This window comes from Acanthopagrus latus, chromosome 3 (assembly GCF_904848185.1).
Source record: "Acanthopagrus latus isolate v.2019 chromosome 3, fAcaLat1.1, whole genome shotgun sequence".
Classification (NCBI taxonomy): domain Eukaryota; kingdom Metazoa; phylum Chordata; class Actinopteri; order Spariformes; family Sparidae; genus Acanthopagrus; species Acanthopagrus latus.
Window position 1 is genome coordinate 20,836,354 of NC_051041.1, and position 23,418 is coordinate 20,859,771.

At 43.3% G+C, this 23,418-nt stretch overlaps 1 protein-coding gene across 2 annotated transcripts in view; it reads left to right on the plus strand.

Annotated features, from left to right (window-relative positions):
- The first annotated feature begins 1,347 nt into the window (after nt 1–1,347).
- The window catches only part of LOC119016729 (growth factor receptor-bound protein 10-like), a 44,198-nt gene continuing 22,127 nt past the window's right edge, over nt 1,348–23,418 (plus strand). Inside the window, exons 1-5 of one of the 2 annotated variants that reach the window (XR_005074246.1) lie at nt 1,348–1,507; nt 4,395–4,502; nt 11,021–11,114; nt 16,760–17,027; nt 18,093–18,216. Coding sequence is in view for 1 of the 2 variants with exons in the window: in XM_037092924.1 (XP_036948819.1) it covers nt 4,452–4,502; nt 11,021–11,114; nt 16,760–17,027; nt 18,093–18,216 (537 nt within the window). In the remaining variant the exon portion in view is untranslated. The remainder of the gene's footprint in view (nt 1,508–4,394; nt 4,503–11,020; nt 11,115–16,759; nt 17,028–18,092; nt 18,217–23,418) is intronic. The other variant, XM_037092924.1, reaches the window with a different exon arrangement.

The window sequence follows — 23,418 nt, forward strand, 5'->3', positions numbered from 1 at the left end:
AGTGACAGTGCTAAGGTGTGTGTAATGTTTACCATAGTCACCATCTTAGTTCAGTGGGTTAGCATGCTAACACAAATGTTAGCTTACTAATTAGGACTTAACAAAGTAAAGTAGCTGCAGGAATGTCTTGGGATTTGTAGGGGACCCGTCATTAACCAAAGAACTTTTGACAAACGTTAAACCTCATGTTGGCTACACATGAAATGGGGTCAGGGGGTCACTTCATCAAGCATCCTGTGGTGAAAATGTCTGTACCAAATGTCATGGCAATACAATACAAACTTCAACCTGAAAAGTGATCCTCTGGGGACCATGAAATTTCATGGCATCCAATAGTCAGTTGCCATTAAAAATGGTATGCTGGAACACTGACACTTGGGGTATATGTAATGGGCTGATTTCAGTATTCTTTGTACTTACAATAAAGATGTATATGGTTGTTATACAGTTTATGATGCTCAGCAGAGCGTTAGCAGTACTTCTTTTCACACCTCTATGGTTTTAGGTCAAATGTTTCTACAGTGCTCACCCCTGTACTCACAGTTTTGAAAATCCCATTAAGGTGTGTTTATGGTCCTCACTGGACTAGTAAGATGGTGACCTTAATGTGCTGTTTCTAACCTCGATGGTATGGCTGTTATATGCCTCCAGGAACTCTGGAGTTTGGCTGTTTTTCAACCTGTTGGTGTAAATGTGTGATTAGATTTGACATAAAGGACATATGCTGCAGGCTGCGGTGCATGCACATACTGTACATCTGCAGTTCTGACACCAGATGGATGGATGACACTAATGTCTGTGTCACCTCAGCTCACAGAGGAGGCCTCCCTCTACTTGAAGGGTTAAAGTCAGGTCTTGAACACACTGCAAGAAGTGTCAACCCTCGCAGTTATTTTGAGTCGCGCAAACAAAACCAAACGCATGTCAAACAAATCGACAGCGACATTTTCAGAAGGGAGGCGAAAACCCCTTGGAGGACAGGAGGTCGTTTCCCTGCGTGTTTTGCGTATCATGAGATTTGCGTCCTGGGAATCAGGTTGTAAAAAGTGTCATTTTTTGCAGTGTGCTACTGTGTACAGGCCGGGGCGGAGAGAGGTTTCCTTCAGAGAGAGAGAGAGAGAGAGAGAGAGAGATGGTGTGTGTGTGTGTGTGTGTGTGTGTGTGTGTGTGTGTGTGTGTGTGTGGGGGGGGGGGGGGGGGTATGTTTGGAGAGAGAGCGAGGAGAGTCAGCTGGTCGAGAAGTGCAGGTTGAGATCAGTGCATGTGTGCGTGTATTTGCGAGCGTGAGTGTGCGTTTACGTGTGCGTACGTGTGCAAGGAAAGCGCCTCGGGGGGGTCGGGGGTGGGGGGGGGGGAACAAGGTGAAGACAACAGAAGAGCGGACGGAGTTTTTTGGGGGGGAAGCAGTTTGTGTGGAGATCCAGACGAGGACAGTCGAAGCGCCGGCTGCTGCTCCGCCGCGCGTCCCGGGCACGATTCTGGAGCCGCGTCCTGCGCTTTGATTACCGTAAGCACTTTGGGTTACTTGTTTGGAAACTCCGTACAGCGCGCATATGGTTGAACTCAGCGTCAAACATTGTTCTTGTAGAAGATTATTGCTCATGCACAGGGATGCAGGGAGAGGTAGACGCTTTTCTTCTTAACGTTACTTTTTCAACGTCTTTTTTGTCGGCTGAAACATGACATTTTTGTATGAGGTTGAATAAGCTCTAAAAGTCACCGCTCTTCTCCAAAAGTCTGTCCAACCACGGCAGGTAATGTAATCCATGACCAGATTGACATGTAAAGGATACAAATCATGCATCTAAAAAAAAAAAAAAAGATGTCACGGTGACGATCATCAGGTGCAGGAGGAGCAGAAAACGGTCATTTTCTGTCTTCATGCTGAGACTGTCAGCGATGGTGGAAGGCTGCTTGAGTTTTTCCAAGACATAAAAATGACAACTTCTCCTCAGTACTCCGGTCAGCCTGGATGCTCATCAGTGTCAAACCCTCTCTGCAGTGACTGTTTCATCTCCTCACTCTAACTGTACTTTGCTTCCACTAATTGCTACTTTGTAAGGGAGTTATCTGAACCCGCAGCACATAGAGGCATGCCTGCATCAAGGAGGATAAGCTGGCTGAGTGTGTACTGTGTGTGTTTGTGTGGTGTGTGCGCGCCTTGTGTGTTGATGGTCTGTCATAAAGCTCCATTAGCTGTGTCTTAATGTAGGCTAATCTCTGCATGCTGCTAAATTTCCTCCTTCCTTCCCTCCTGGTGCATAAAGAAGACGACATGTCTGTCGAGGATCAGGTAACATTAAGGCCCATAAGAGCCTCTGAATGGCAATTGTACTATGGTGTGTAAGGTGCAGGTGCAAGTAGGTAATATAGAATATAATCAGAGATTGTCCCTCTTGAGGTTGCAGTGCAGTCCACTTAACACATAATCACCGAAAACCTGCAACTGAAATGCCCTCAATGTCAGCATGTGAGTTAATTTGCACTTGGAAAGATGTTTTATATCCACACACACACACACGCACACACACTTAAACATATGTGTAGCTTTATTAAGTTACTCCCTGCCCCTTTTTAATTCTCTAGATCTCCCTGTATGACCAGTAAAGCTGAATTACTCCCTTTCTCTGCAGGAGGAACCACAAATGTCAGCAAATGTCAAGCAGTTGGAGCTTTGGCTTTGCTTTCAGGCTTATTAGCCACACATACAATCAGCCCCGCTTGCCCTTTTGGCCAGCAGTTTATGTTGTAAACACAGACATAACCCTATGCAAGAAGGTGTGAGAAATAAAACTGGGCACAGTAAAAAAAAGAAAAAAAAAAGTGCAATTATCAGGAGCGGAGAGGTTGTCTTGTGCAACTGTGCACACACATTTAGACACGGATTCTCAGTCAGCAGAGCGACCTAAAGATAGCAGAGCCCCAGTGGAAACAGTAATTAGTGGGGTGAAAAGAGAGGGAGAGGTGGAGGAGGAGTAGGAGGAGGAGGAGGAGGAGGAGGAAGAGATATTGTTTGAACCATCTGATATGTGTTATATAATGACCTGTACAATGGAGACATGCTGGGAGAGAAAGTGAAGAGAAACGAGCAGAGTCAAAGAGTGAGAGGAGCTATTTAGTGAGAGAGACTCTGTGTGTGTGTGTGTGTGTGTGTGTGTGTGTGTGTGTGTGTGTGTGTGTGTGTGTGTGTGTGTGTGTGTGTGTGTGTGTGTGTGTATTCAGTTTGCCGAACCTTTGTTGGAAGCTGTATCGGTTGCAGCACTTCCGTGAAATCTGTATGTGGGCTGCAGAAGTATCCTAACAAGTCATGTCTTCCTGTGTGCAGCATTCATAATTTTCTTGAATTGAGAGAAATATCCATTTTCTGAGGTCGACATGTCTAAAATGTTGCTGCAGCTGTCTATGAAACTGGGTGGGCAGATAGGACTTGTTAAAGGGAACAGTTGATTAGATTTTGATGGTGACCTGGGATTTCCACCAACAGCCGAGGATACGACGTTCTGGCCAAAACAATGAAACAAATGCAGATAGAAATCTGATTCCAAAATGACTTCATGTTGGCCCCAGGAACCCATTTATCTTTATAATAAAGTGGCTTTGGGGTGTAACTGCAAGTTTGAGGATGTTTCTGGAAAGCAACTTGCATCAGAACTGTCTGTCTCTTAGGCAGTGTGTTGATTGGCGTTGACATTTCATGCTCTGAAACACAAGACTTCTGAACATCCTGAAATGGAAATTTATTGCGGTGTGTGTATCCTCTTTCCAAACACAAACTCACACATTCACAATTTCCCCCTGCCTACTCACAGCAGATAATGCTGCACAATGCAGTGGCAAGAGCCGACTCCTATTTCAAGTTCCTTCAGAAAACCTCTCCCCCTCTTCCCCACCAGCAGTCTGCAGGTGGTGAGTGGTCATGTGTTGCAAGCTTGGAGAGGGTCTCTTATTTAGTCTTAAGCCCCAGGCTTTGTTTGGGAACTGACTTGTGTGTGTGTGTGTGTGTGTGTGTGTGTGTGTGTGGTACACAATGGCTGTGTTTACATTGGATTCGGTGTGCACATGTTCATCCATGCATGCACATTCATTCGCACATGCAGGCTTTGTTTTCTCCTGAGCAGAGAGAGGGGTGTAGGGTTTTTGTCTTTAGGCATACCAAATAGATACCAGTTTACAAAGTCGTTGCTTGGTGTTAAGCACAGATCCCAACACCCTGTCAATTTTGTTATTTCACACTTTGTGAGCTACCTCTTTACTTTTCTGTCTCTACTTCAGCTCTGAATTTGAATGTGAGTTTTCTCCTGTAACCTATGTTAAGTCAGCTCAGTGACAAGTGCTTTCTTTCCTCTTTCTCATTCAGTCTGTTTTGTGTTGCTGTGTCCTTCCTTCATGTGCAGGGTGCTGGTGAGACCAGAGGGTGCCACTCCCTACAGAGGGAACACTGAAGGTACAACATGGCCTTAGCAGGATGTCCTGACTACTTCTTATGTCACGCAAACTACCAGGTAAATATTTTGTGTGTTGTGCAGGATGTGCACTGGTTGGATGGGAGCGTAGTAACCAGTGTTTCAGTAATGTTACTCTATTTTTTTAATTAAAATGAGTGTTGATAGCTTTATATTCCAACAGTTGTCACTGTTCTAGAGGGTTTGGTTAGCCACCCACACCTCTCCTCCCCCGCTCATGCAGTAAAAGAGGAAAGAAATGTTCCGGTTTCCCTGCACACTTTATCCAGTCAGGACTAGAAACCCCATATAGAGGCGGTCCTGTGTGCCCCTGGACAGTCAGAGCAGGATCCTCCTGTTCTGGTACCAACCCAGCTAACAATTCCAGCGCTCTCTGTGGCAGCTTGTACTAACAAAAAGACCGAGTGACGAAAAATGCTTGAAGAAAAGAAAGAAAGGAGCTGTGCGTGATGTGTCACGGTGACGTGGAGAAGATGGAGGGGATTGCTAACTGCAAAATGGACAGGAAGTTTGCTAAAATGACCACAATGCTTGCAGCAGCTGTACATGAAACAGAAAAGCTCCTGTGGGACTGTAGACCTTTCTGCTCTGGACTTTTTTGTCAAAGCAGGAAAAGCACAGGTGTAACTCATAACTGAACGACTAACAACAGGAAGTCATGCAAAGCTTAACTGTGTTGCTATTAAAATAATTTTACCATGTCTAAACATCTACCCTAACTGACCTGTGCTCATGTTAAAGCGAGCTCTCACACTGACACGTGTTAACTCAGCTGAGTTACTGTGTAATTAGAAAGCGACATTGGCTAACAGCTAACTGTGTACTTTCTACGTTGAGCCCTGTCATTGCGATGTCACCTTTTTCCCACATCCAAGCAAAATCAAGTATGTAGAACAATCTAAGAAGGCAGATGCTGACATACTGCCATGGTAAAAAGGTGTAAGGACTACCGTGTTAGCAAACAGTCTAAAAACGGAGCTAAATTAGCATTCATTCAGAATGTTTCTTGGCTTGTTTCTTGGCCACAGGGACATATAAGTTGAATATTTTCTTTCTTTTAGCTCTGTTTGGGCCTCCTCCAACTCCTAAGAAAATGTGGTCCTCTAGCTGCTACATGCTTCTCTGTGTTTACAAGCTAATTGCTAACATAGTCTGTTGTTTTGAACTAGGTTTTGCCCTAAATGTGTTTTTTTTAGTGCACAGTGGGATTCAATGTCATCAATCAATGTTTTTGCTATAAAAAGGAGCAGAAAATTTGGGGTTACTAAAGCAAAACAATGAGCAAAAAGATGCTAAAAAGCTTTATAGCGCTGAGGGAGTTACACTGTTTATATTGCACATACACTGTATACATCTGCAGCCTTTGGTTACATTTATGTCACATGTTGTTTATGGGTGTGGTAAAGACTGTAGTTTTGACAAGTATAGTAATATGAACCTCTTTGTTTGTATCAACATGTGCACCTTGGCTCTGCAAGTCTACTTTCTTCACAGTGAATGACTGCAGGCCCAGTTAGGTGAAATATGGTGTCTCTGCAACACAACAGACCCACTTCCACTGTCCAACTCCTGCAGAATGAGCCCTTTGTTTCACTGCTTTTCTCCTCTCCAACCCTGCAGAAACCTAAAGAATTTGGCTAAAGAGCATCGTGGAGGTCTATAAATAGAGCTCTAAACAAACAACAATAACAAACTGTGGGCTTTGTTGTGTGGCAGGCCTGAAAGCATGGGATTGATGGTATGACGTCTTCTTGGGACCAATGGGGATGATGGAGGTGACGTAGCCTCAGCTGCCTTATTCCTCTTAGTGGAGGCGCAAAAATGCAGATCTCTGTTAACCCAAAGCGTGGGACCGCTTGAGCTGACATGAAGTTGGATTGGTTCACGTTAGCTTCCAGGAAAGGGTTTTGCACCAGTAAGACTGCAGTGAATAGTGAATTGAATCCCCATAGAAAACAACATTCCTCCACCCTGAATCTAGCGGAGAAAAAAGTTTGATAGTTGGAGGGAGAGAAGTGGGTTACAACGTGTGTGTGTGTGTGTGTGTGTGTGTGTGTGTGTGTGTGTGTGTTATGTAAAGCTTGCCAGATGACATGACACAGCATGGCACACAGACACACACACCCCATGGAGTCTCTCTGGAGGCAGTGACTGTAGGTTCAGTGTGTATAGATAAGGCGCAAATGAGCCCTCTTTTGTGCATACTTACATAACGCCATACATAACGCTGGGCATGTTTTGGGAATCTGGGCACAGTGCCAGGCCTGTCTCTGAGTGTATGTTTATGTGTGTGTGTGTGTGTGTGTGTGCGTGCGTGTGCATGTGTGTGTGTGTGTGTGCTTCTGTCTATCTTAGTGAGAACGTTGGATCTGTGCCAGAGATGTCTCCGAGAAAGCAGCCAGCAACTCTTGCTGTCTTTCTCTCTTTTCCCTTCCGTCTTCTTATGTCGAATGTATGAGTGTGTGTTTGTTAATGTGCATACACATGAACTGCAGAGCACTAAAAAAGCCACAGTCCACAGATTCGAGGCTCAGCTGAGTTACGACTTTCAGCGGTCAGAAGAGCTGAATGAATGAAGCATTTTGCAGATTCTCTCCCCTGAACCTCAGTATTTGTGCCAGCAGTCCTCAACATGTCTGTTCTGTGTGAGAACGTGGACTACGGTTCGTTTCTTTCTTTATGTTCTGAGAGGTCAGTGGTCACCACATCACTGGGCACGCTCAGTCTTGTGCTTGTGCTTTCGAGGAAGTGTAGCCTTTGGTGCTCTGAGAGAAAGTGTATTGAAATGCGTGTAGATGTTAATGCTGTGGGCTATAAAGAGGAAGTGGAGAAGTTTGGTCATGATGGAAGGGATGTCAACAGTCGGGTCTGACAGAGGAAGAGAGTGTTGACAACCATTTTATAAAGCAGTTTGTCCCTAACTTACATTTTTATGGTGAATACAATATTCACCCTTGAGTGTTATGTTGAACTTTAAGTGATGCGAGCGTCTCTGGTTAGAAATGTAACTTAGTTTGTTGGTCGGTCAAGATTCAAAACACTGAAAAATCTCAACAACTCTTGGGTGAATTGCCCAAAGCCTCCAGTTCAGCTGTTTTCACCATCGTCCTGGAACAGACCCAAAAAACAAAATCTTCATGTCCCCAAGTGAATGTAATCCGTGCCTGAATTCAAGCTTTGCTTCTGTACCTATAAACTGTAATCAGCTGAGGTAATCCAGCACATTTATTTAATGTAAACTTGTTTTGTTGCTATGTTAAACTTAGTTGACTGTTTTTAAAGCTTCATGTTCCTCTGAACAGAAACACTCAGTCCTGCTGTGTGTTTAGCAGTTCGCTCTATCAGCTCAGTAGCTCTTCGCTTCTTTAGCCAAACAGACTGCAGGACTCAGCTACCTGGCTCTCCTCCTGCTGACTTCAGTGTGGGTTTATTGTTCACACTGAAGTGTTATCTGGAAAAAAATAAGGTGCATCCCCGTCCTTAGTGAGTTCACTGCATCTTGATTCTTGATTCATCTTGATTGCATCTGATTTGAATGCCTCATATTTTTCATGCACGCTAAGTAGCCAGCCACTTATTGTGACAGCTGATGCAGTTTGTCATTTGGTAAGCAGACTCTTAATGTAGTTCGATCAGCTGAAGAATCATCTTCAAGCATAGTTATAGATTTGATTATAAATATTTATGTTATGAGGTTTTAATAATGGAGATACATGACCATCAGGTCAATAAAAAAAGCCAAGGCCTTGAAAACTGAAAATGTTCAGTTGACCTCAGTGAACTATAATGAAAACAAGTCAAATAAGTTCATTCACAGATGATAAACAGAGTTGGTCAATTTATGCCATTGTGTAACTTAAACACAAGACTAAAGGGCTGACTCACCAGCTATAAAGTTTAAGAAGAAAACCTCCCTTCATGTACTCTACAGCTTGTACCCTGAAGACTTATAATATCAAGAATGTTGTTTTGAACCATTGGCTCATTGTGTGCAAAACAGTCCACATCTGGAGAATGCTTCACTCAAAAAACAGTGACTACTTTTAGGTGAACCATGTCTTTTACATTTGTCATTTCAGGTTCATTTTGACCACTGGGGCAGCATCAGCACGCTGTCTTCAGACTGTAGAGTCAGAGAAGGTGCATTAGTGGGGATTCACAATGAGGTTTTTATGTGGAATGTAGCTGTTAAAGCTGACTCTTTTACTGCACAAGTGCTGCTGAGGGGAGGGGATTTTCCCTGGGTTTACTTGTAGCTATATATTAACACTGGTGCAACTGATATATGTTACGAGAACTGGGTCACCGCCCCGCCTTCAGCTCCACTCAGCATACACATGTACCCTCGTATTTCTAGGAAAAGGCAATCCCAAACCTGACGGTGCTGAAAGTAAAGTTACAAACGCACAAGTCTTGTGGCTGCACTGTTTATCAAAAATGAATGTCAACCCTTGTAAAGTGTATGTTCAGTGTTATGTATGCAGGAAACAAGCACGCACATTCTTTATTTGCTTGGACCAGCGCTTCATTATAACCATGATTTTAGAAGCTAAGCGAATTATGATGATGCTGTATTTCTATGGCTGCAGCATTACATTTAATGTCAGTACAGTACGTCACTGGATCATTTCATCCACATTTCCCCATAATACAGCCTGACGTATCCGGTATCTTCTAGTCGTCATTAGATGAGCACTTATTTCCTTTCTTGCTGAGGAGTTGCCTGAGATGATCTGTATCACTCTGATGTCTGTCAGATTAGGCTCCAGCTAGAAGCCAGCTATATTTTGCTCAGCAGAGGGACTGGAAATGGGAACGAGAACAAAATCTCCCTACCGCTCTCTCTAAAGCTCACGGTTTAGATCTCTTTGCTTCAATCTGTAGAAAAGCAAAACTTTAAGAATGAAAAGACCATTCAACATTTTAGGGGCAACATTTATATCCAGGACTATTTCTAAGATCTGAGCAGTTTCCAGGCAACCAGCAGAGACTTGATGATGATGATGTCACCTCTTTTAGTAAAGTCTTCGCGTTCCGTGTTTTGTGATTTAATATTTTTTTTATAGGTTTCTTATATGTGCTGGTAGCTGCATTGCTTGTTTTATGTACTTGCACAGGGTCAGGTTTTTTTCCCCCCGGACTCCAGTCTCTGTGCTAAGCTAAGCTAAGCTAACTGGCCAACAACTAGCTATCTGCTCAGTGGATGGATGTGTACATGTCATCGATCTTCTCATCCACAATGTCCACATGAGACGATAACAGAGCAGCAGAAGCAGCTTCAGTGGTCAATCTGTCGCTACACAGGATGCGCATGTAGACACAGTACTGAGTGTTGGTTGTGTGTGTTTTGGCAATGCTTGGAGCATGATACACAAAAACACGCTTTGGGTCGTTTTTTTGCATATTGTGAAAATACAATGCGGACCATTAGGCAACAATCTAGACAGCTGAATTGTTTGAAATACAAGCAAAACTGTTCCGTCAGACACATCGACTGAAAACGCCTCCTTTTCTGGGCTTGAATGGTGCAGCAGAGATTATGAGGCTAACTTGAGTCACTTTGTCTGTTTGAGCTTTTCTACTGTGCACTTGGAGTGATGCTCATTGTTATTTGAATGTTGGCTTGTATTTCTTTGACATGCTGAGTAAGATATACTGTGTATCAGGGAGTGTTTAGTGGACAAGTTGTTTTATCTCTAGCTAGTCAGCTCTAGCTGAAGCCTGCAGGCTTTCTTTGTCAGCCCACAGGCCCTGCAGCCAAGTTGCCTTCCTTGGAAAGCTTTTGGCTGCTGCTTCTCAGAGCTATAAATCTTACTCTGGGCATTCATGGGTGTTTTCGAAGCACCGAGGGGAGCTGGGAGTGTGTGTGTGTGTGTGTATGTGCATGCATGCACAACAGGACCCCTGGCCACGAGCAGTTCCTGGAAGCAATGCTTCCGCGTTCTCCGTTTTCCTGGAAAAGGGAAGATTGAAAATTTCTTTGGCTTTTTCCCCCTATCTTTCTCCTCTGCAGCTTTCTTGCCTCGAGGCTGCATCAAATTAGACAACGTGTGAGGAACTTGGCAGTGTGTGCGTGCATCTCCAGACGTGTGAGATTGTATAAGTGTGCCTGAGCCTGTATGTTTGCCCTGTAAAAATGATTGTTCTGTTTTTTGTTGTTTTTTTTTTTGTTTTGTTTTTTTGTATCAGCACCTGATGTAAGATCCACAAGTGGGAGTTGGAAACGAATATGTTTGTATGTGTGTCTGAGAGAGGAAGAGAGAGAGAGGAGGAGAGAGAGAGGAGGAGAGAGAGAGGAGGAGAGAGAGAGGATAGGGCGGGGGGTCATAAAGTCACAGTGCCACAGGGTCAAAGTGTCACAGCTCTCTGAACTTGAGGCTCGATGTTCCTCGAAAGCAGAGGCATGAGCCCCCTCCCTTTGTCTGACCCTCTGAACTGTGTGTGCCTCCCCTTTAAACCCTAACATTGCTGGAATTTGAAACACTGCATGACTTTTACTGCATGTTCTTCACCTTTTTTAAAATACCATTTTTCTTTTTTTCTGCCCTTTTCCACAGGAGAACATGGACTGCACTTCCTCTCGCAGGCCCGAGGAGCTGATTGTTCCAGGCTTTCAGCGCCCGGCCAATCAAAATTTGCCACATCACCATGGTAACTTTCCTCTGCTCTCCTCATCCTGCCCATGTCAGATGCATTCAGGGATTTGAGTTAGAAAATAAGGGCATTACTGAAATCTCTTTTTCTGCTCCTCATGTAGTAAAGGTTGAATGACTGAGTTCAGTCTCTATTTTATACCTTTCTTTATGGGATCTCTCCACTGCCAAAACCCACCAAATGTTCTTCCTGTCTTCCTAAAAACCTCCCTCCCCCATCTCCTTCACTATCATCTCCATCTAGGACATTTTCTCCCCTCATCACTGCGGGCTCTGCTCTCCAGATGGAGAGGTTATAGACAAGTATAGACAAAATGCCCCCCCCCCCCCCAGTTTTTTTTGCACTTCTCAGCACTTTTTTATGGCCCCTCCTTCCTCCCTATGCACACTCACACACACAGTCACACATGCACACACATGCACTAGCCTTCTCTCAATATATTCCCAGAAATCCCTTCTTCAGCCATCGTGGAAAATCTTGGGGATCCTTTTGGAAAGCGGCCAACTTGAGGAGAGGAGAGCTTGTAAATTCTCCCTCCCTTGGCCTCTTTCCTTTTTTTCTTACTGTGTTGGTGGTTTTGTTGTCTGCCCTGCTGATGTGCGGTGGTCATGCTTGTGTGAGAGCATTAAATATGGCTTCACGTGAATGGGTTGAGTGGATGAGGTGTTTATATAGGCCTGTAGGTCACGCAGTGCCAGGCACAGAGGAGTTTATAGTAAGTAGGCCATAGGTCTGTGGGACAGGGGTGATAGATAGTAGAACGTATGCAGGTTCAGACCCCAATACGGGGAGTGACGCCACAGTCCTGTACAGCCTTTTTTTCTTGAAAGCTTCCATGATATAGCAACAGGTTGTGTAATCAACGATGCAGAAGCAATGGAGTCAAATAGCAACAACAGGTCCAAGTGATCTAAAACTGGTTTGCGCTTCTTAAGGATCTAACTGATGTTTAACAATTGGAGAAGACATTGTGACTTTTTTTCTGCATACAAATATACCAACTTATCACATTTTTTTTTTATTTTCTTTTTTTACAAGCACTTGGAGAAGTTTCACAACCACTTTGTGGTAGATGTAAAAGAGACTGTAAGACATGGAATAGTATTAACTAAGTTGATGTGGAAATGTAACAATTCTTTATCTTCGAAAAATCAAGGACCACACTGCATTCAACCACAGATTGATGAAGCTAAAAACTCAAGAGTATCTAAGGGTATTACCCAAGTCCTTGTAGTCAGGCTTCACAACTCAGCAGTCATCGTAGCAACGGCACCAGGCAGTTTTTTCAGGTGTAGGATATATGTGTTACAAATATCATCTCTGGTGTTAAGGGCTTTTCTGTTTTAAATGCTTTAGGTGGTTTGTCTCCTGTCTTATAACTTACAACTTCTTTTATTAAAGCAGCATTAGAAATTGTAGAAAAAACACAGTTAGTAGTTGAGTTAGAAATTTGGTGAGTAGACGGTGATGAATAAGATAAGATGAAGACCGTATCTGTATAAATGAATGAGATGTCTGATTGATGGCTGCAGTGAAAAAGCAAGCAGCTGCTGTTACATTCTGAATTTGCTCTCCAGAGAAGCAACCCATCAACCTCACTGACGGACGTGCTGTATATTTAGATCATGCCCGGCTCAGGTTTCTTGCCCTTGGTTTATGCTAGCCATGTGTATTTGATGATCTGATGAGGGCTGACTGCATGGAAGCCAGCCTGTGTGCTGAGAACTTCCGTTTTGCTCATAATATTTATAATGAATTTGTTCCTCTCCAGAGTCGCCCTGCCTCACCTTAACAAGTTCATTTGATGCTGATTATCTCTAAAAGTTCAGTAACTTGAAACACAGTGATGACTGTTCACTCACTTCATCAGTCCACATTTACACATCATCTGTGGTGATTGAAATCAGAGAACACGCTTGTTTCACTTTCACTTTATCATCCAGAAATAAAAAAAAAAAAACAAGTGCTTTGTCCAATGCAGCAAAGCACAAAACGGTCTCAGTGCAGAATAAAAACAAAATGTACCACACCGTATTATTATGTCACTTATAACTAGAGTATTTTTATGGTTTTATAATGGCTCTTAATTGCACTTTGCCCTTGAACATCCAGCTCTTGTCTCTGACCTCTTCACTGCTGTCAGAGATCAATGATTGTAGGTTGTTGTGGCCAGGGACCGAGTGTACTCACTCAGTGTATTCTGGGATCTTAGAGGAATGAATTTGCCACAGTTTTATGGTGGGTTTGGTCGGATGCTATAGCTAGAGTGCTGCAGCAGTTAATCTACATTCAGTCGTAGTCCGTGGAAGAGAGGGAGGAGAAGACATTTCATGCTATATGTACTCTGGCTTTCCAGAAGCTGAAGCCAACAGTGCAGTGAGGGCCAAGCCAGCAGCGGGAGGAGGGAGAGGAATGCCAATGATACCATCATTATCCTCTTAAAGCCGCACTAGGCTACATTTTTATGTAAAACTGCAGCCGGCTTATCAGCCTTAATCATAAAGTGGCAACAGAGAAGAGCTGCAGAGAGAAAATCCTTCCCACTCCCAAAATGAAGAGGATACATTTGGCCTTGATTACATTTTGGTTTCAAGTGTAACCCTTGAAGGAAATGTTATCTGTGCATAGAAAATGACAAACTGTAAGTCTGTGGCCTGGTCAAAGAAAACTTATCTCGCTAATGACAACTTAATGATTCTTCACTACCTCCTCTAAGGGAACTTTTGCCACAGAGACATCTCGAGGTACAGCTGCAGTGTTTCACATCTCAAACAAATCAGCTTTTTCTAATTAAAAAAAGGTATTTCAATATTCTTTAGGAGGTACATTTAAATTTTGACCTGATGATGGTGATAGATACAAAGTTAGCATAAATAAAATGCACACCGAGTGGAACATGGACGTCTGTAGCAAATTTCATCGCGATCCAGCCAATATTTGTTGGAACATTTAACTCAAAACAACAAATGTCAACCTCATGATGGCACAAGATGAAAAATTAGAGAGAGTCAGCAAACATTTCACAGAAGTCCTTCCAGTAGTTGTTGAGTTATTTCAGTCTGGCCTACAGTGGTGAACCAGCAGACATTGCCATCCATACAGCTTTGCCTCCAGCATGGAGCTTATAAAACTCTTATTGACTCTCTGCACCTTCCTGGAATCTGGCTCTCATTTTTCCACATTCATCTTTTTATGATTTCTGGAACAACTGAAAAGAGTCAAATTTAGGCCCAAAACTCTGAGAAAACAGATTTTTGTTTCTCAGAAATGTCACATCACAAGATGTCTGCATATTTAAGTTATGAGTTGAATTAGATTTACCACTCCCCCTGTGGCCCTCAGTGTGAAATAGACCTTTGTGCAAAGAAACATTTTGACATGTTACAGCAAGAAAAGCACAGGTGAAGATAATACAATAAGTGATGTCTGAATTAAATTTCCTGTTATTGTTCATGCTGGCACATTGTCACATTGTTAATACTTACTGAGACACTTATCAGTAACACCTGTGCTTTTCCTGCTACAGTAAGATAAGTCAAAGTGTCTGCTGTGAGAAAGATCTTCAGCATATTGCAGCTTTATATAAAAAACAGCTCTGGCTGTCCTCATGTGCTCTCTTGCACTTTTCCAACTGTGTGTGTGTTCTCCCTGTGTCACCCCGACCTGTGTCCTACTTATGAACTCCGACATCACATGACCTTGTGTCCCAGACTGTCCTTTATATGTGTGCACGTGTGTCATGCATACTGCTTTGTGATCTGAGATCAGACAGGGTGACTCCTGCTGCCTTTGGTACAGCGGCTTCTTTTTCTCTCTGCAGGATCAGTGTGCACGCTCTCTGTGCGTGTGTGTGTGCGCACACGCAGTACAATGTGCTTTTTCTTCAAATTCTCCTGTATAATTACATACACATGCTCATCAGCACTGCATAGCGTACATGGTGTCCCAGGCTCTTCTGTGTGTGTTTTGGTGCCCTACTTTGTCCTGATCATTTGGCCACCATATGCCATGAACAGGCTGGTGAACGTTCCCAGAGTGCTGTAATTTCTTCTCACAGGAATGTCAGGAATTCTGTGTGTGGTGTTGGGGTGGGACGTTGGACCAAAGGGCTTTGGACACACATATGTGCACACACGTACAGAAACACGTGGACACATACTGCACTACCAAGTCTTGCACTTATTGTGCCCTTAACCTGAAACTGGCTTCATTAGAAAAAAACTGTGTGGGTTCTCTACAGGTACTCTAGTCCAAGGATTTAATTAGTCACTCTAAATTGGCCATAGGTGCGAATGTGAGCATGAATGGTTGTGTGTCTCTACATTTTAGTGCTGTGATGAACCGGTGACTTGTCCAGGGTGTTCCAAAGTCAGCTGCAATCAGCTATCCTGCAAAGGATATGTTAAGGGAATGAATGAATAGCAATGAGGATGCAGATTGCAAAAAATAAATACCACACGTCTCAAAAACATTAAAGGCCCTCTCTAGAGCTGGTTTGTCCTTTCAGGGTGACTTTAAAAAATGGCCTCTGTAGAAGAGGACCCACTCCCACCTTCACAACTAGACACAAGTCTGTGAGTAATGTATTTTGTCCCTGAAGAGTTATTGATTTAGCAGCATTAAGTACTATTAAAAGTCTACTGGTTTGACGCTGAAGAAAACACTAGGCCCTCCAAGTCCTGTGGTGACATCAGTCAGTTAACAACAGACAGGTTAAAAGCCGAACACTGACTGGCAGCCGTGTTGTTGACTGTCCTGAGACCCTTCCGGACGGGTTTGGTTTGGTTGGTTGTTCAGTCTGTGGGCGACTGTTGGTTCCAACATTCAGTGCTTGATAGACAACTCAGCCCCATGAATGACAGGTTTCACATAACCTGACCAATGGCGAGCCAGTGAGTTAGTGTACTACACAGCCATTGGAAGAGATCCAAGCCAAAGTGAAATCCAACACGAGGAGGATTGAAAACCTCAAAACAAGGCTGTCTGCTCTCATGCTCGATGGTTCAGGGCCACGATGTACTTCTGGCAATATCTTCACTGTTGACCATGTTAAGTACAACTAATTAAAGTTGCAAGTCACAATGCTGTGCCGTTGTCACAGTGTACAGGCTGGGAGAGGGACAAAAGGTCAAAATGAGCCATGTGTTTAAAGGAAAAGCAGGATGTCTTGTCATCCTTTTATGAAGCAAAATTTTTACACAAACAGGATTCCTTTAGATCATTCTGACACATTGGCTCCCATAGTACTCACTCTTTAATACAGAAATGCACATCACAACACTTCATATGAATGTCCATATTCAGTCTCCATAGTTTGCCTTGTTTTACCTTTATTAAGCCTTTAAAATCAGCAGAGAAGACTGCTGAGGGGATGCATGAATGACTGTAATCACTCTGTTTCTGCTTTAGCTGTTAGATGCATCATTTACTAATGTTTCATATCACAGCAGAGAGTTAGCACCACAGTCTGTGAAGGATGATTTTTATCAACGATTAGCTGTTTTTTTTTTTGTTTTTTTTTTTTAAAGAAATAATCTGTCAAACCCACTGAGGCGACACCTAGTGGATCTTTGCTTTCCTGCAACTTTAACTGTTACCGTCATTCATTCTCTTCTTCCACCCTTCTCCACCTCTCTCCACAGACGATGATGTGGACCTGGAGCAGCTGGTGAATGACATGAACTCTTCCATGGAGAGTGTGTACTCTACGCAGGCGGACACGGCTCTGCTCCTGAACAACGGCCACGCGCACGCTCCACACCACCACCACCACCACCACCAGCACCACTTGCATCCTGCCTACCCGGGACACGGCCAGGCCCATCGCCGTCACACTCCGCCCCTGCCTTCTTCCTCCCCCTCCAGGGAGAGGCTGCGGCACTCTCAGCCCATGCACATCCGGGCCGTCAGGTAGAGATACACATAACTTGGGCCGTGCATTGATTTTTACGTTCAGATAAAGACAGCTGAGGAGCACTGTCCTTACACAGATTTAATTATGTTTGCAGAAAAAAGACAGCATTGCCTGAGGAAGAACAGCTGGTAATGTTTTCAGTTTGTGAGTCATAATGGCAAATTGTGGCCCTTGAGACACCTTTTAAATCTTGTGGCAGGTATTGATACGTCTGCCTTCCTGTGGACAGATTTTGTCAGTACATCAGCATCACAACTGCGCACGATGCTATCACGAAGGTTCACAGGTTTGTAGTTGAGATCAAAATAAAGGCCGAGTTCAAAGATAGGTGTGGTCCATGCAAAGGGCCCAAAATCATGTGGCCTGCCCCCTTACACTTTGTGCCACTGGCCCACATTTGTAGTTGAGATCAAAATGAGGGTTAGGTCAAAGATGGGCAGAGTACAAATGTAATAATATAATATTGACTACTTGGCACTCACAGGTTAAGAAAGTCAACATGTTGATGGCTGGCGTGGTTGGATTGTTTCCATCAGAAGCCTTGAATATACATTTTTTGAAACAAAGTTACTTTCAGCTGTCGGCTAAACTGTAAGATGGGGGTACGTGCACATATTGCTAAATACTGCTGGAAAATTTTGATTAAGAGACTAAGATGCTTGTTGAAACTCAACTAGATTAGAAATATTCTGATTAGTTGTGATGTTACAGATCATCACTCTCCTAAATCATTGTGTTTTTGTCAAGTTTCATCATTTAAAATCACTTGGCAACAAATGCAACTCAGCTTTGAAGATGTCTCTTCATCTTTTTTAGATTGTAGCAGCACCAAAAGTAGGTCAGAATTTATACAATATAAATTGTCAACTGATTCTTAATACAAACTTTACAAGACCTTTCTTTTCAATGTGAAATTTTTAACTTTAACATCAATGAAAAATGTGCTTTTTTTGTCTAAAAATCTAAATGATACCCACCATCACACTATATGTGCACAGTAATGTTAGTCTTCCATTGATCAGGGAGGGCTTTGACATGAGTGTGTGTGTCTCCCTCTGCAGGTGCCTGCAGGAAGAGCAGCAGCTGCGTCCAGCCTCCCTGCCAGCCATCCCAAACCCTTTCCCTGAGCTCTGCAGCCCAGCAGGCTCCCCTGTGCTCAGCCCCATACAGACCTCTGAGAACCACGTTAGTACACCTACACCGACTCACCTGCACTCATATGAGCTCCATACAAAAGTTAAAAAGATAGCTGCCTGGAGGAGGCAGGTGCTGTTGAAAGGTTTCTGACTGACGGGCTACCTTTCAGTGCTTGTTTTGGGGGTTAGGGTTAGAAAAAACCAAAAACATCAGCTGGTGTATTTGAGCTGTTAATTAAGATAAGTAATTACATGGACATATATCTTGTTGTCCTTTACTTACCTTTACCAGTGTGTGTGTGTGTGTGTGTGTGTGTGTGTGTGTGTGTGTGTGTTGAAACCAGCTGACTGGCCTGTTATGTTCAGGTCAGAGCAGCATGTGTTGACTTTGGCTGCGTACAGTCTTTCCTTCCATTACACAACAGCTCACCCTGGGTTATCTGACTGTATGTGTGTGTGTGTATGAGTGTGTGAGTGTGTGTTATTGTAGAAGCATCATTATCAGTCACATGTGCAGACACACACACAGTGACAGACATGTTTTGCTGTGGAGAGAGGTGAGCGATGTCTCCAGGATGCTGCAGACAGAGTGCAGACTTCCGTAGTTGAGCTGGGAATACGGCTGGGAACGTCTGCAGGTCGGATCTCTCTGAACCTTCTGAATCCGTCTGCCAGCTCCGGCAAGACAGGCGCCCATTTCCGGTTCACACGCCTCAACTTTGGCTCTTGGCGTATGTGTGTGTGTGTCATAGCCTTGCCTTTCCTTCCCCCGGTAGAGCCTCCTGTCCCAGGAATGTTCCACCCCTCTCAAAGATGTTTTCAGGATGCCCACCCTGAACAATACAAGTTATTTTTGATGCTCACCCTTTTTTTGAGGTCCAATACACACACACTAACACACACACACACACATACACATGCGGTTGGCATTATTCAGTTCACACACACACCAATGCATGTGATAAGGCAAAGCATTATTTTTGCATTTGGTTGTCATCATCTCACAAGGTCTGGAGTCAGAGTGCAAGTTTGCAGTTTGTACAAAGGAGCTTTTGTGTGTGTGAGCGCTGACTGAATGATGCATCGTGTCCCTTTCCCAGAACATCTTCGTTTGGCCCCGTTCATTTAACTATTGTCATGTGTGTCCGAAAAGGCAAATAATCACTCTTGTTATAGCGAGGGAACACACTTGTATTCTGTTGTAATAAGTAGATTTAGACAGTTTTGACTGTAGTTTTTTAAAGCTGCTTTGCATATGCCTTGTATCTGACATTGATGACTCATTCCTGCTCTCATTTTTTAAAAACAGATGACAGTTCAGCGGTCTGGCAGCATTTTGCTTCTTCTTTCCTGCATTTTTCATGGCATGTCACCAGGTTAGGGTCGGCAGGAAATTCTTTGCGGCTGCTTAATGGCACAAAAACAGGAAGATGGTAGTATTCTTCCAGCACGAACAGCGATAAAGCCTGAGCTGGAAGGAGAGTAAAAACGCATGGAAGAATCACTTCCAACATTCCATCATGTTTATCATCGTCAGCAAAAAACTTTTTGGCTGAGGAAGGAGAGGAGGTGGCTAGGAGACTGATGAATGTGTGACTGGAGGTGATGGGATCATGGGAAACCAAACCACCAGTGTAGAGAAACATCTCTTCTGTAATTTGATTAGTGCACTGTCATTAATTAATATGACAGTGATACATTCATTCTTAAGATTGTTGCATCTTAAATGTTACACAACTTCTGGGGCAGTGGCCTTGTTCAAGGGACGGTACCGTTGGTCCAGACTGAAATGTACCAATAACAACTGGATGGAATGCCTTGAAATTTTGTAGAAACGTTCATGATGTATCAAGGATCCTAGGTTAATGTATTTGTTATTCTACAACACAGGGCTGTACAAAGACATTGGAAGTTCAGGAGTCTAACAGTCTGAGGAGAGAAGCTGCTCTGTAGTCTGGTGCTACGGCTGCAGATACTTCTGTGTCTTTTGTCAGACGGCAGCAGGGTTGAACAGACTGTAGCTGGTTGTCTTTTAGTATCTTTTATGCTCTGTGCAGACGTGTCACTTCACCGATATTGCTTATGCTCTGTAGATTGGTGCCAATGATGCTGTGGGTGGTTTTAATCACATACTGCAGAGCCTTCCTGTTCTGGGCCGTGATGAACCATGTCTTACCCTTGTGGCACCACAACAGGCACATTTGTGGTTTTGAGTAAAATGCCTTGAAAACTACAGGAATGATTGCCATGAATTTTGGTGCAGAATATAAAGATAAGTTGTAATACATTCAAAGTGTTCCATTTGTCCAATACTTTGATCTCTGATCAAATAAACCAGTGACGTTTCTGTAAGTTTAAGCTTCATGTTGGTTATTTTCATGAAAACCCATTAAACGATGGTTTAACAAAAAAAAGCCTATTGAATTTTGGATTAATGCAGTCTGACACAAGTGTGTGATACTTGCATGTTTTGCTCAGCAAGATGAACGCCACTTTTTGAATTTTCTGAATATAAAAGCAATCGGCAAAAGTTAATCAGTACATAGGGGTTGCATGACTTCACTGTCTGTCACCATCGCATCTCACTAGACAGTCAGTCTACAAGTTGGAGAGAGTTAGCAATCAACTTTTTGCAAGACACGTAAATGATTGATATTCTAATGTTTGATATTACTATTATATCACTAATGTAGTTTATGTTGCAGAACAAAATGTAAACATCTATTAAGACCTTATTTCAGCTAATTGAAAACCCACTGACTTCACGGCAAGGGGAACCGGAAGTGCTAAAATGCTAACTTATATCCGGGTTTCAGTACTCGTTTCTGAAAGCCCCACAGAGCTGCCAGCATGGCTGTAGACTTTTAGTCTGATTGAAGAGTTATATGACTGTGACATCTCTCCTAACCATTCCCTGTATTAACTTGCCCCTTTCAGTGGATGCGCATAGAGCCGTCATTTACTTTAATCCACTCTGATACTTTAAATGAGCCGTAGTGATCCTTCAGCTAATTGAATGAAACCTTCACTGATCGTATCAGTGAAGTTCAGCAGTGGCAGACTGGACTTTCGCTCCAGACGTCAGTGCTTCTGCTGGCATGCAGTGTTGTGTAATATGTAAGCTAACAGGAAGTGGAAGCTATCAGCTAGTGAAGGTGGTGAAGATGCTGTATGTGTGGATGGAAGTGTGCAGGCCAGTTCAGTTATCCTGTCTGAAGAGCATTGAGGATGGCTTACACAACAATGCAGACGAGACTCTCAGACGTGCCGTGCGTTGGTCTACAGACATAGTTGCATTGTATTTGCATTGGCATGGTATTATCAGAGGATCTCTCTCCCTGCAGCTGTAGAGTTGGAATCTGAACATTCTTTACTAAGCTTCAGTCTTTTTCAAAGGGATACACAGCTTATATTATGAGCTAGTAAAACTGTGTATGTGCGTGACATGACAGGTTTATGGTGCGCGTTGCCTTTAATAAGATAAATGGATTTGTCCTCGGGGTATCATGAACAGGCTATAATGAGCAGATAATGTGACGCGGCATCTCCATCAGATTTTGGAAACAAGCGTAGGGGAATGCCCATGTCATGGTAAGTCCCGCTTAACTCTTTCCATGGATACCAGTAGCTGCTGATGTTAAAGCTAATTCAGTAGTCTGAGCAGTTTCCCACACAAATTGTGGCAGTCTTACACCATACAGTTCAGTGTTGTTACCCCAGCTTTCACAATGATTTGGTCAGATCTTTCTGTCATCACTGGCTGAATGGGTTTGCTTTGGCATCATGACTGCGGCTGTTAAGCAACTCCTGCTTTTATGTGTGGCCAGAGACACAGCATTACTAACATCAGGGATAGCAGGGAGCCCCAGTGGTTTGAGAGAGCATCTCTCGAGCAAAGGTCTTGGGTTCAAACCCCCTGTGTTGGCAGGCATCCACCCTGCTGAAGAAGCTTTGAGCAAGACACTGAACTCCTTCCAGCTCTGGGTTCAGTGTTTTTTAAATGACCCTGACCTGTGACCTCCCTGTGGAAAAAGGCAAGAGAAAAGAGGGTTATAATAAAAAAATTGTGATGTGAAAAAGTCTTTTTCTCATGGTTTGTTATTCTGTGCCGGGTCTGATTACTGAAATATTCAGTGCTTGAGACATTTTACACAAATTTTTCATAATTTGTCATACTTGCTGTCTACAGTTCAGACAACGGGGTGTTTTTTTTTTTTTTAGGCATGGCAGTAGCTCAGTAGGGATGGGTCAGTTTGGTCGGTTCATCACTTTGATCCAGACTGACATACCTCAGCAACTATTGGAGACATTTATGTTCCCCAGAGGATGAATTCTGATGACTCCTGACTTAACTTCTTGTGCCAATATGAGGTTTACATTTGTGTTCAAATATTATGAATAGTGTGTAAAGAAACATTAGTGTTGACGTTGTGCCAAAGACATGTATGTACTGTGTTGCAGAGATAACCACTGAAGTTTGCATGCTAACCAGCTAGCCCAGGCCTGTCCTGTCTCATAAAACCACTTTGTTCACTTCACACCTCTCCTGTTCCCGCCTGCTGTGTCTTCTTGTCTCTGAAGTTATTGTTCGGGTCAGAGCTGTTGTAAATCACCATGGCACTGTCTTCAGCCCTCAGGTCTCAGGGGCTGTGTTCAGTTACAGTCTGGTGTCCAGCCGTGGTCACAGGGAGGCTGGTTCACTGAGCCCCAACATGAGCATGTTAACATGCTGTTTTTCGATACATGTTCATGACCTGTTTGACGCACTCAGCTTCAGTGTAAACAAGATTTGTCCCCCTGTTTTGGCATTATCCTCCTCTGGATGTGTTGTATTAATACTGCTACAGCTGAAAACCACAGCGTCCTGTGTTTAGTCGTTTGATAAAAATGTTTGATTTTAACTATGTATGTTGTTTCTAATGCTGTCACTAATTGCTTGAACACACAAGTTGTAATAGCTGACAAATATTTAAATACTATTTATTTTGTACGAGCTTCAGCTGTTCATACTGTAGCAGTGTCATTAAAAACAAATTGAAGACTAAAGCTCTGAGTCACACACGCTCTCTGTTTAGGACTCCTACCTCCCCCTCTGTCTGTGGTCAGCTGATGTACTTCTGCACGCAATGGTCTGCTGAACCACTGCAAATCAGGTGCATGTGCGTGTGTGCGTGTGTGTGTGTGTGTGAGAAGATAGCAGTGAAAGTCTGTTCTACTGAGTAAGCTTTTAATGACATGGGTATATAAGTTG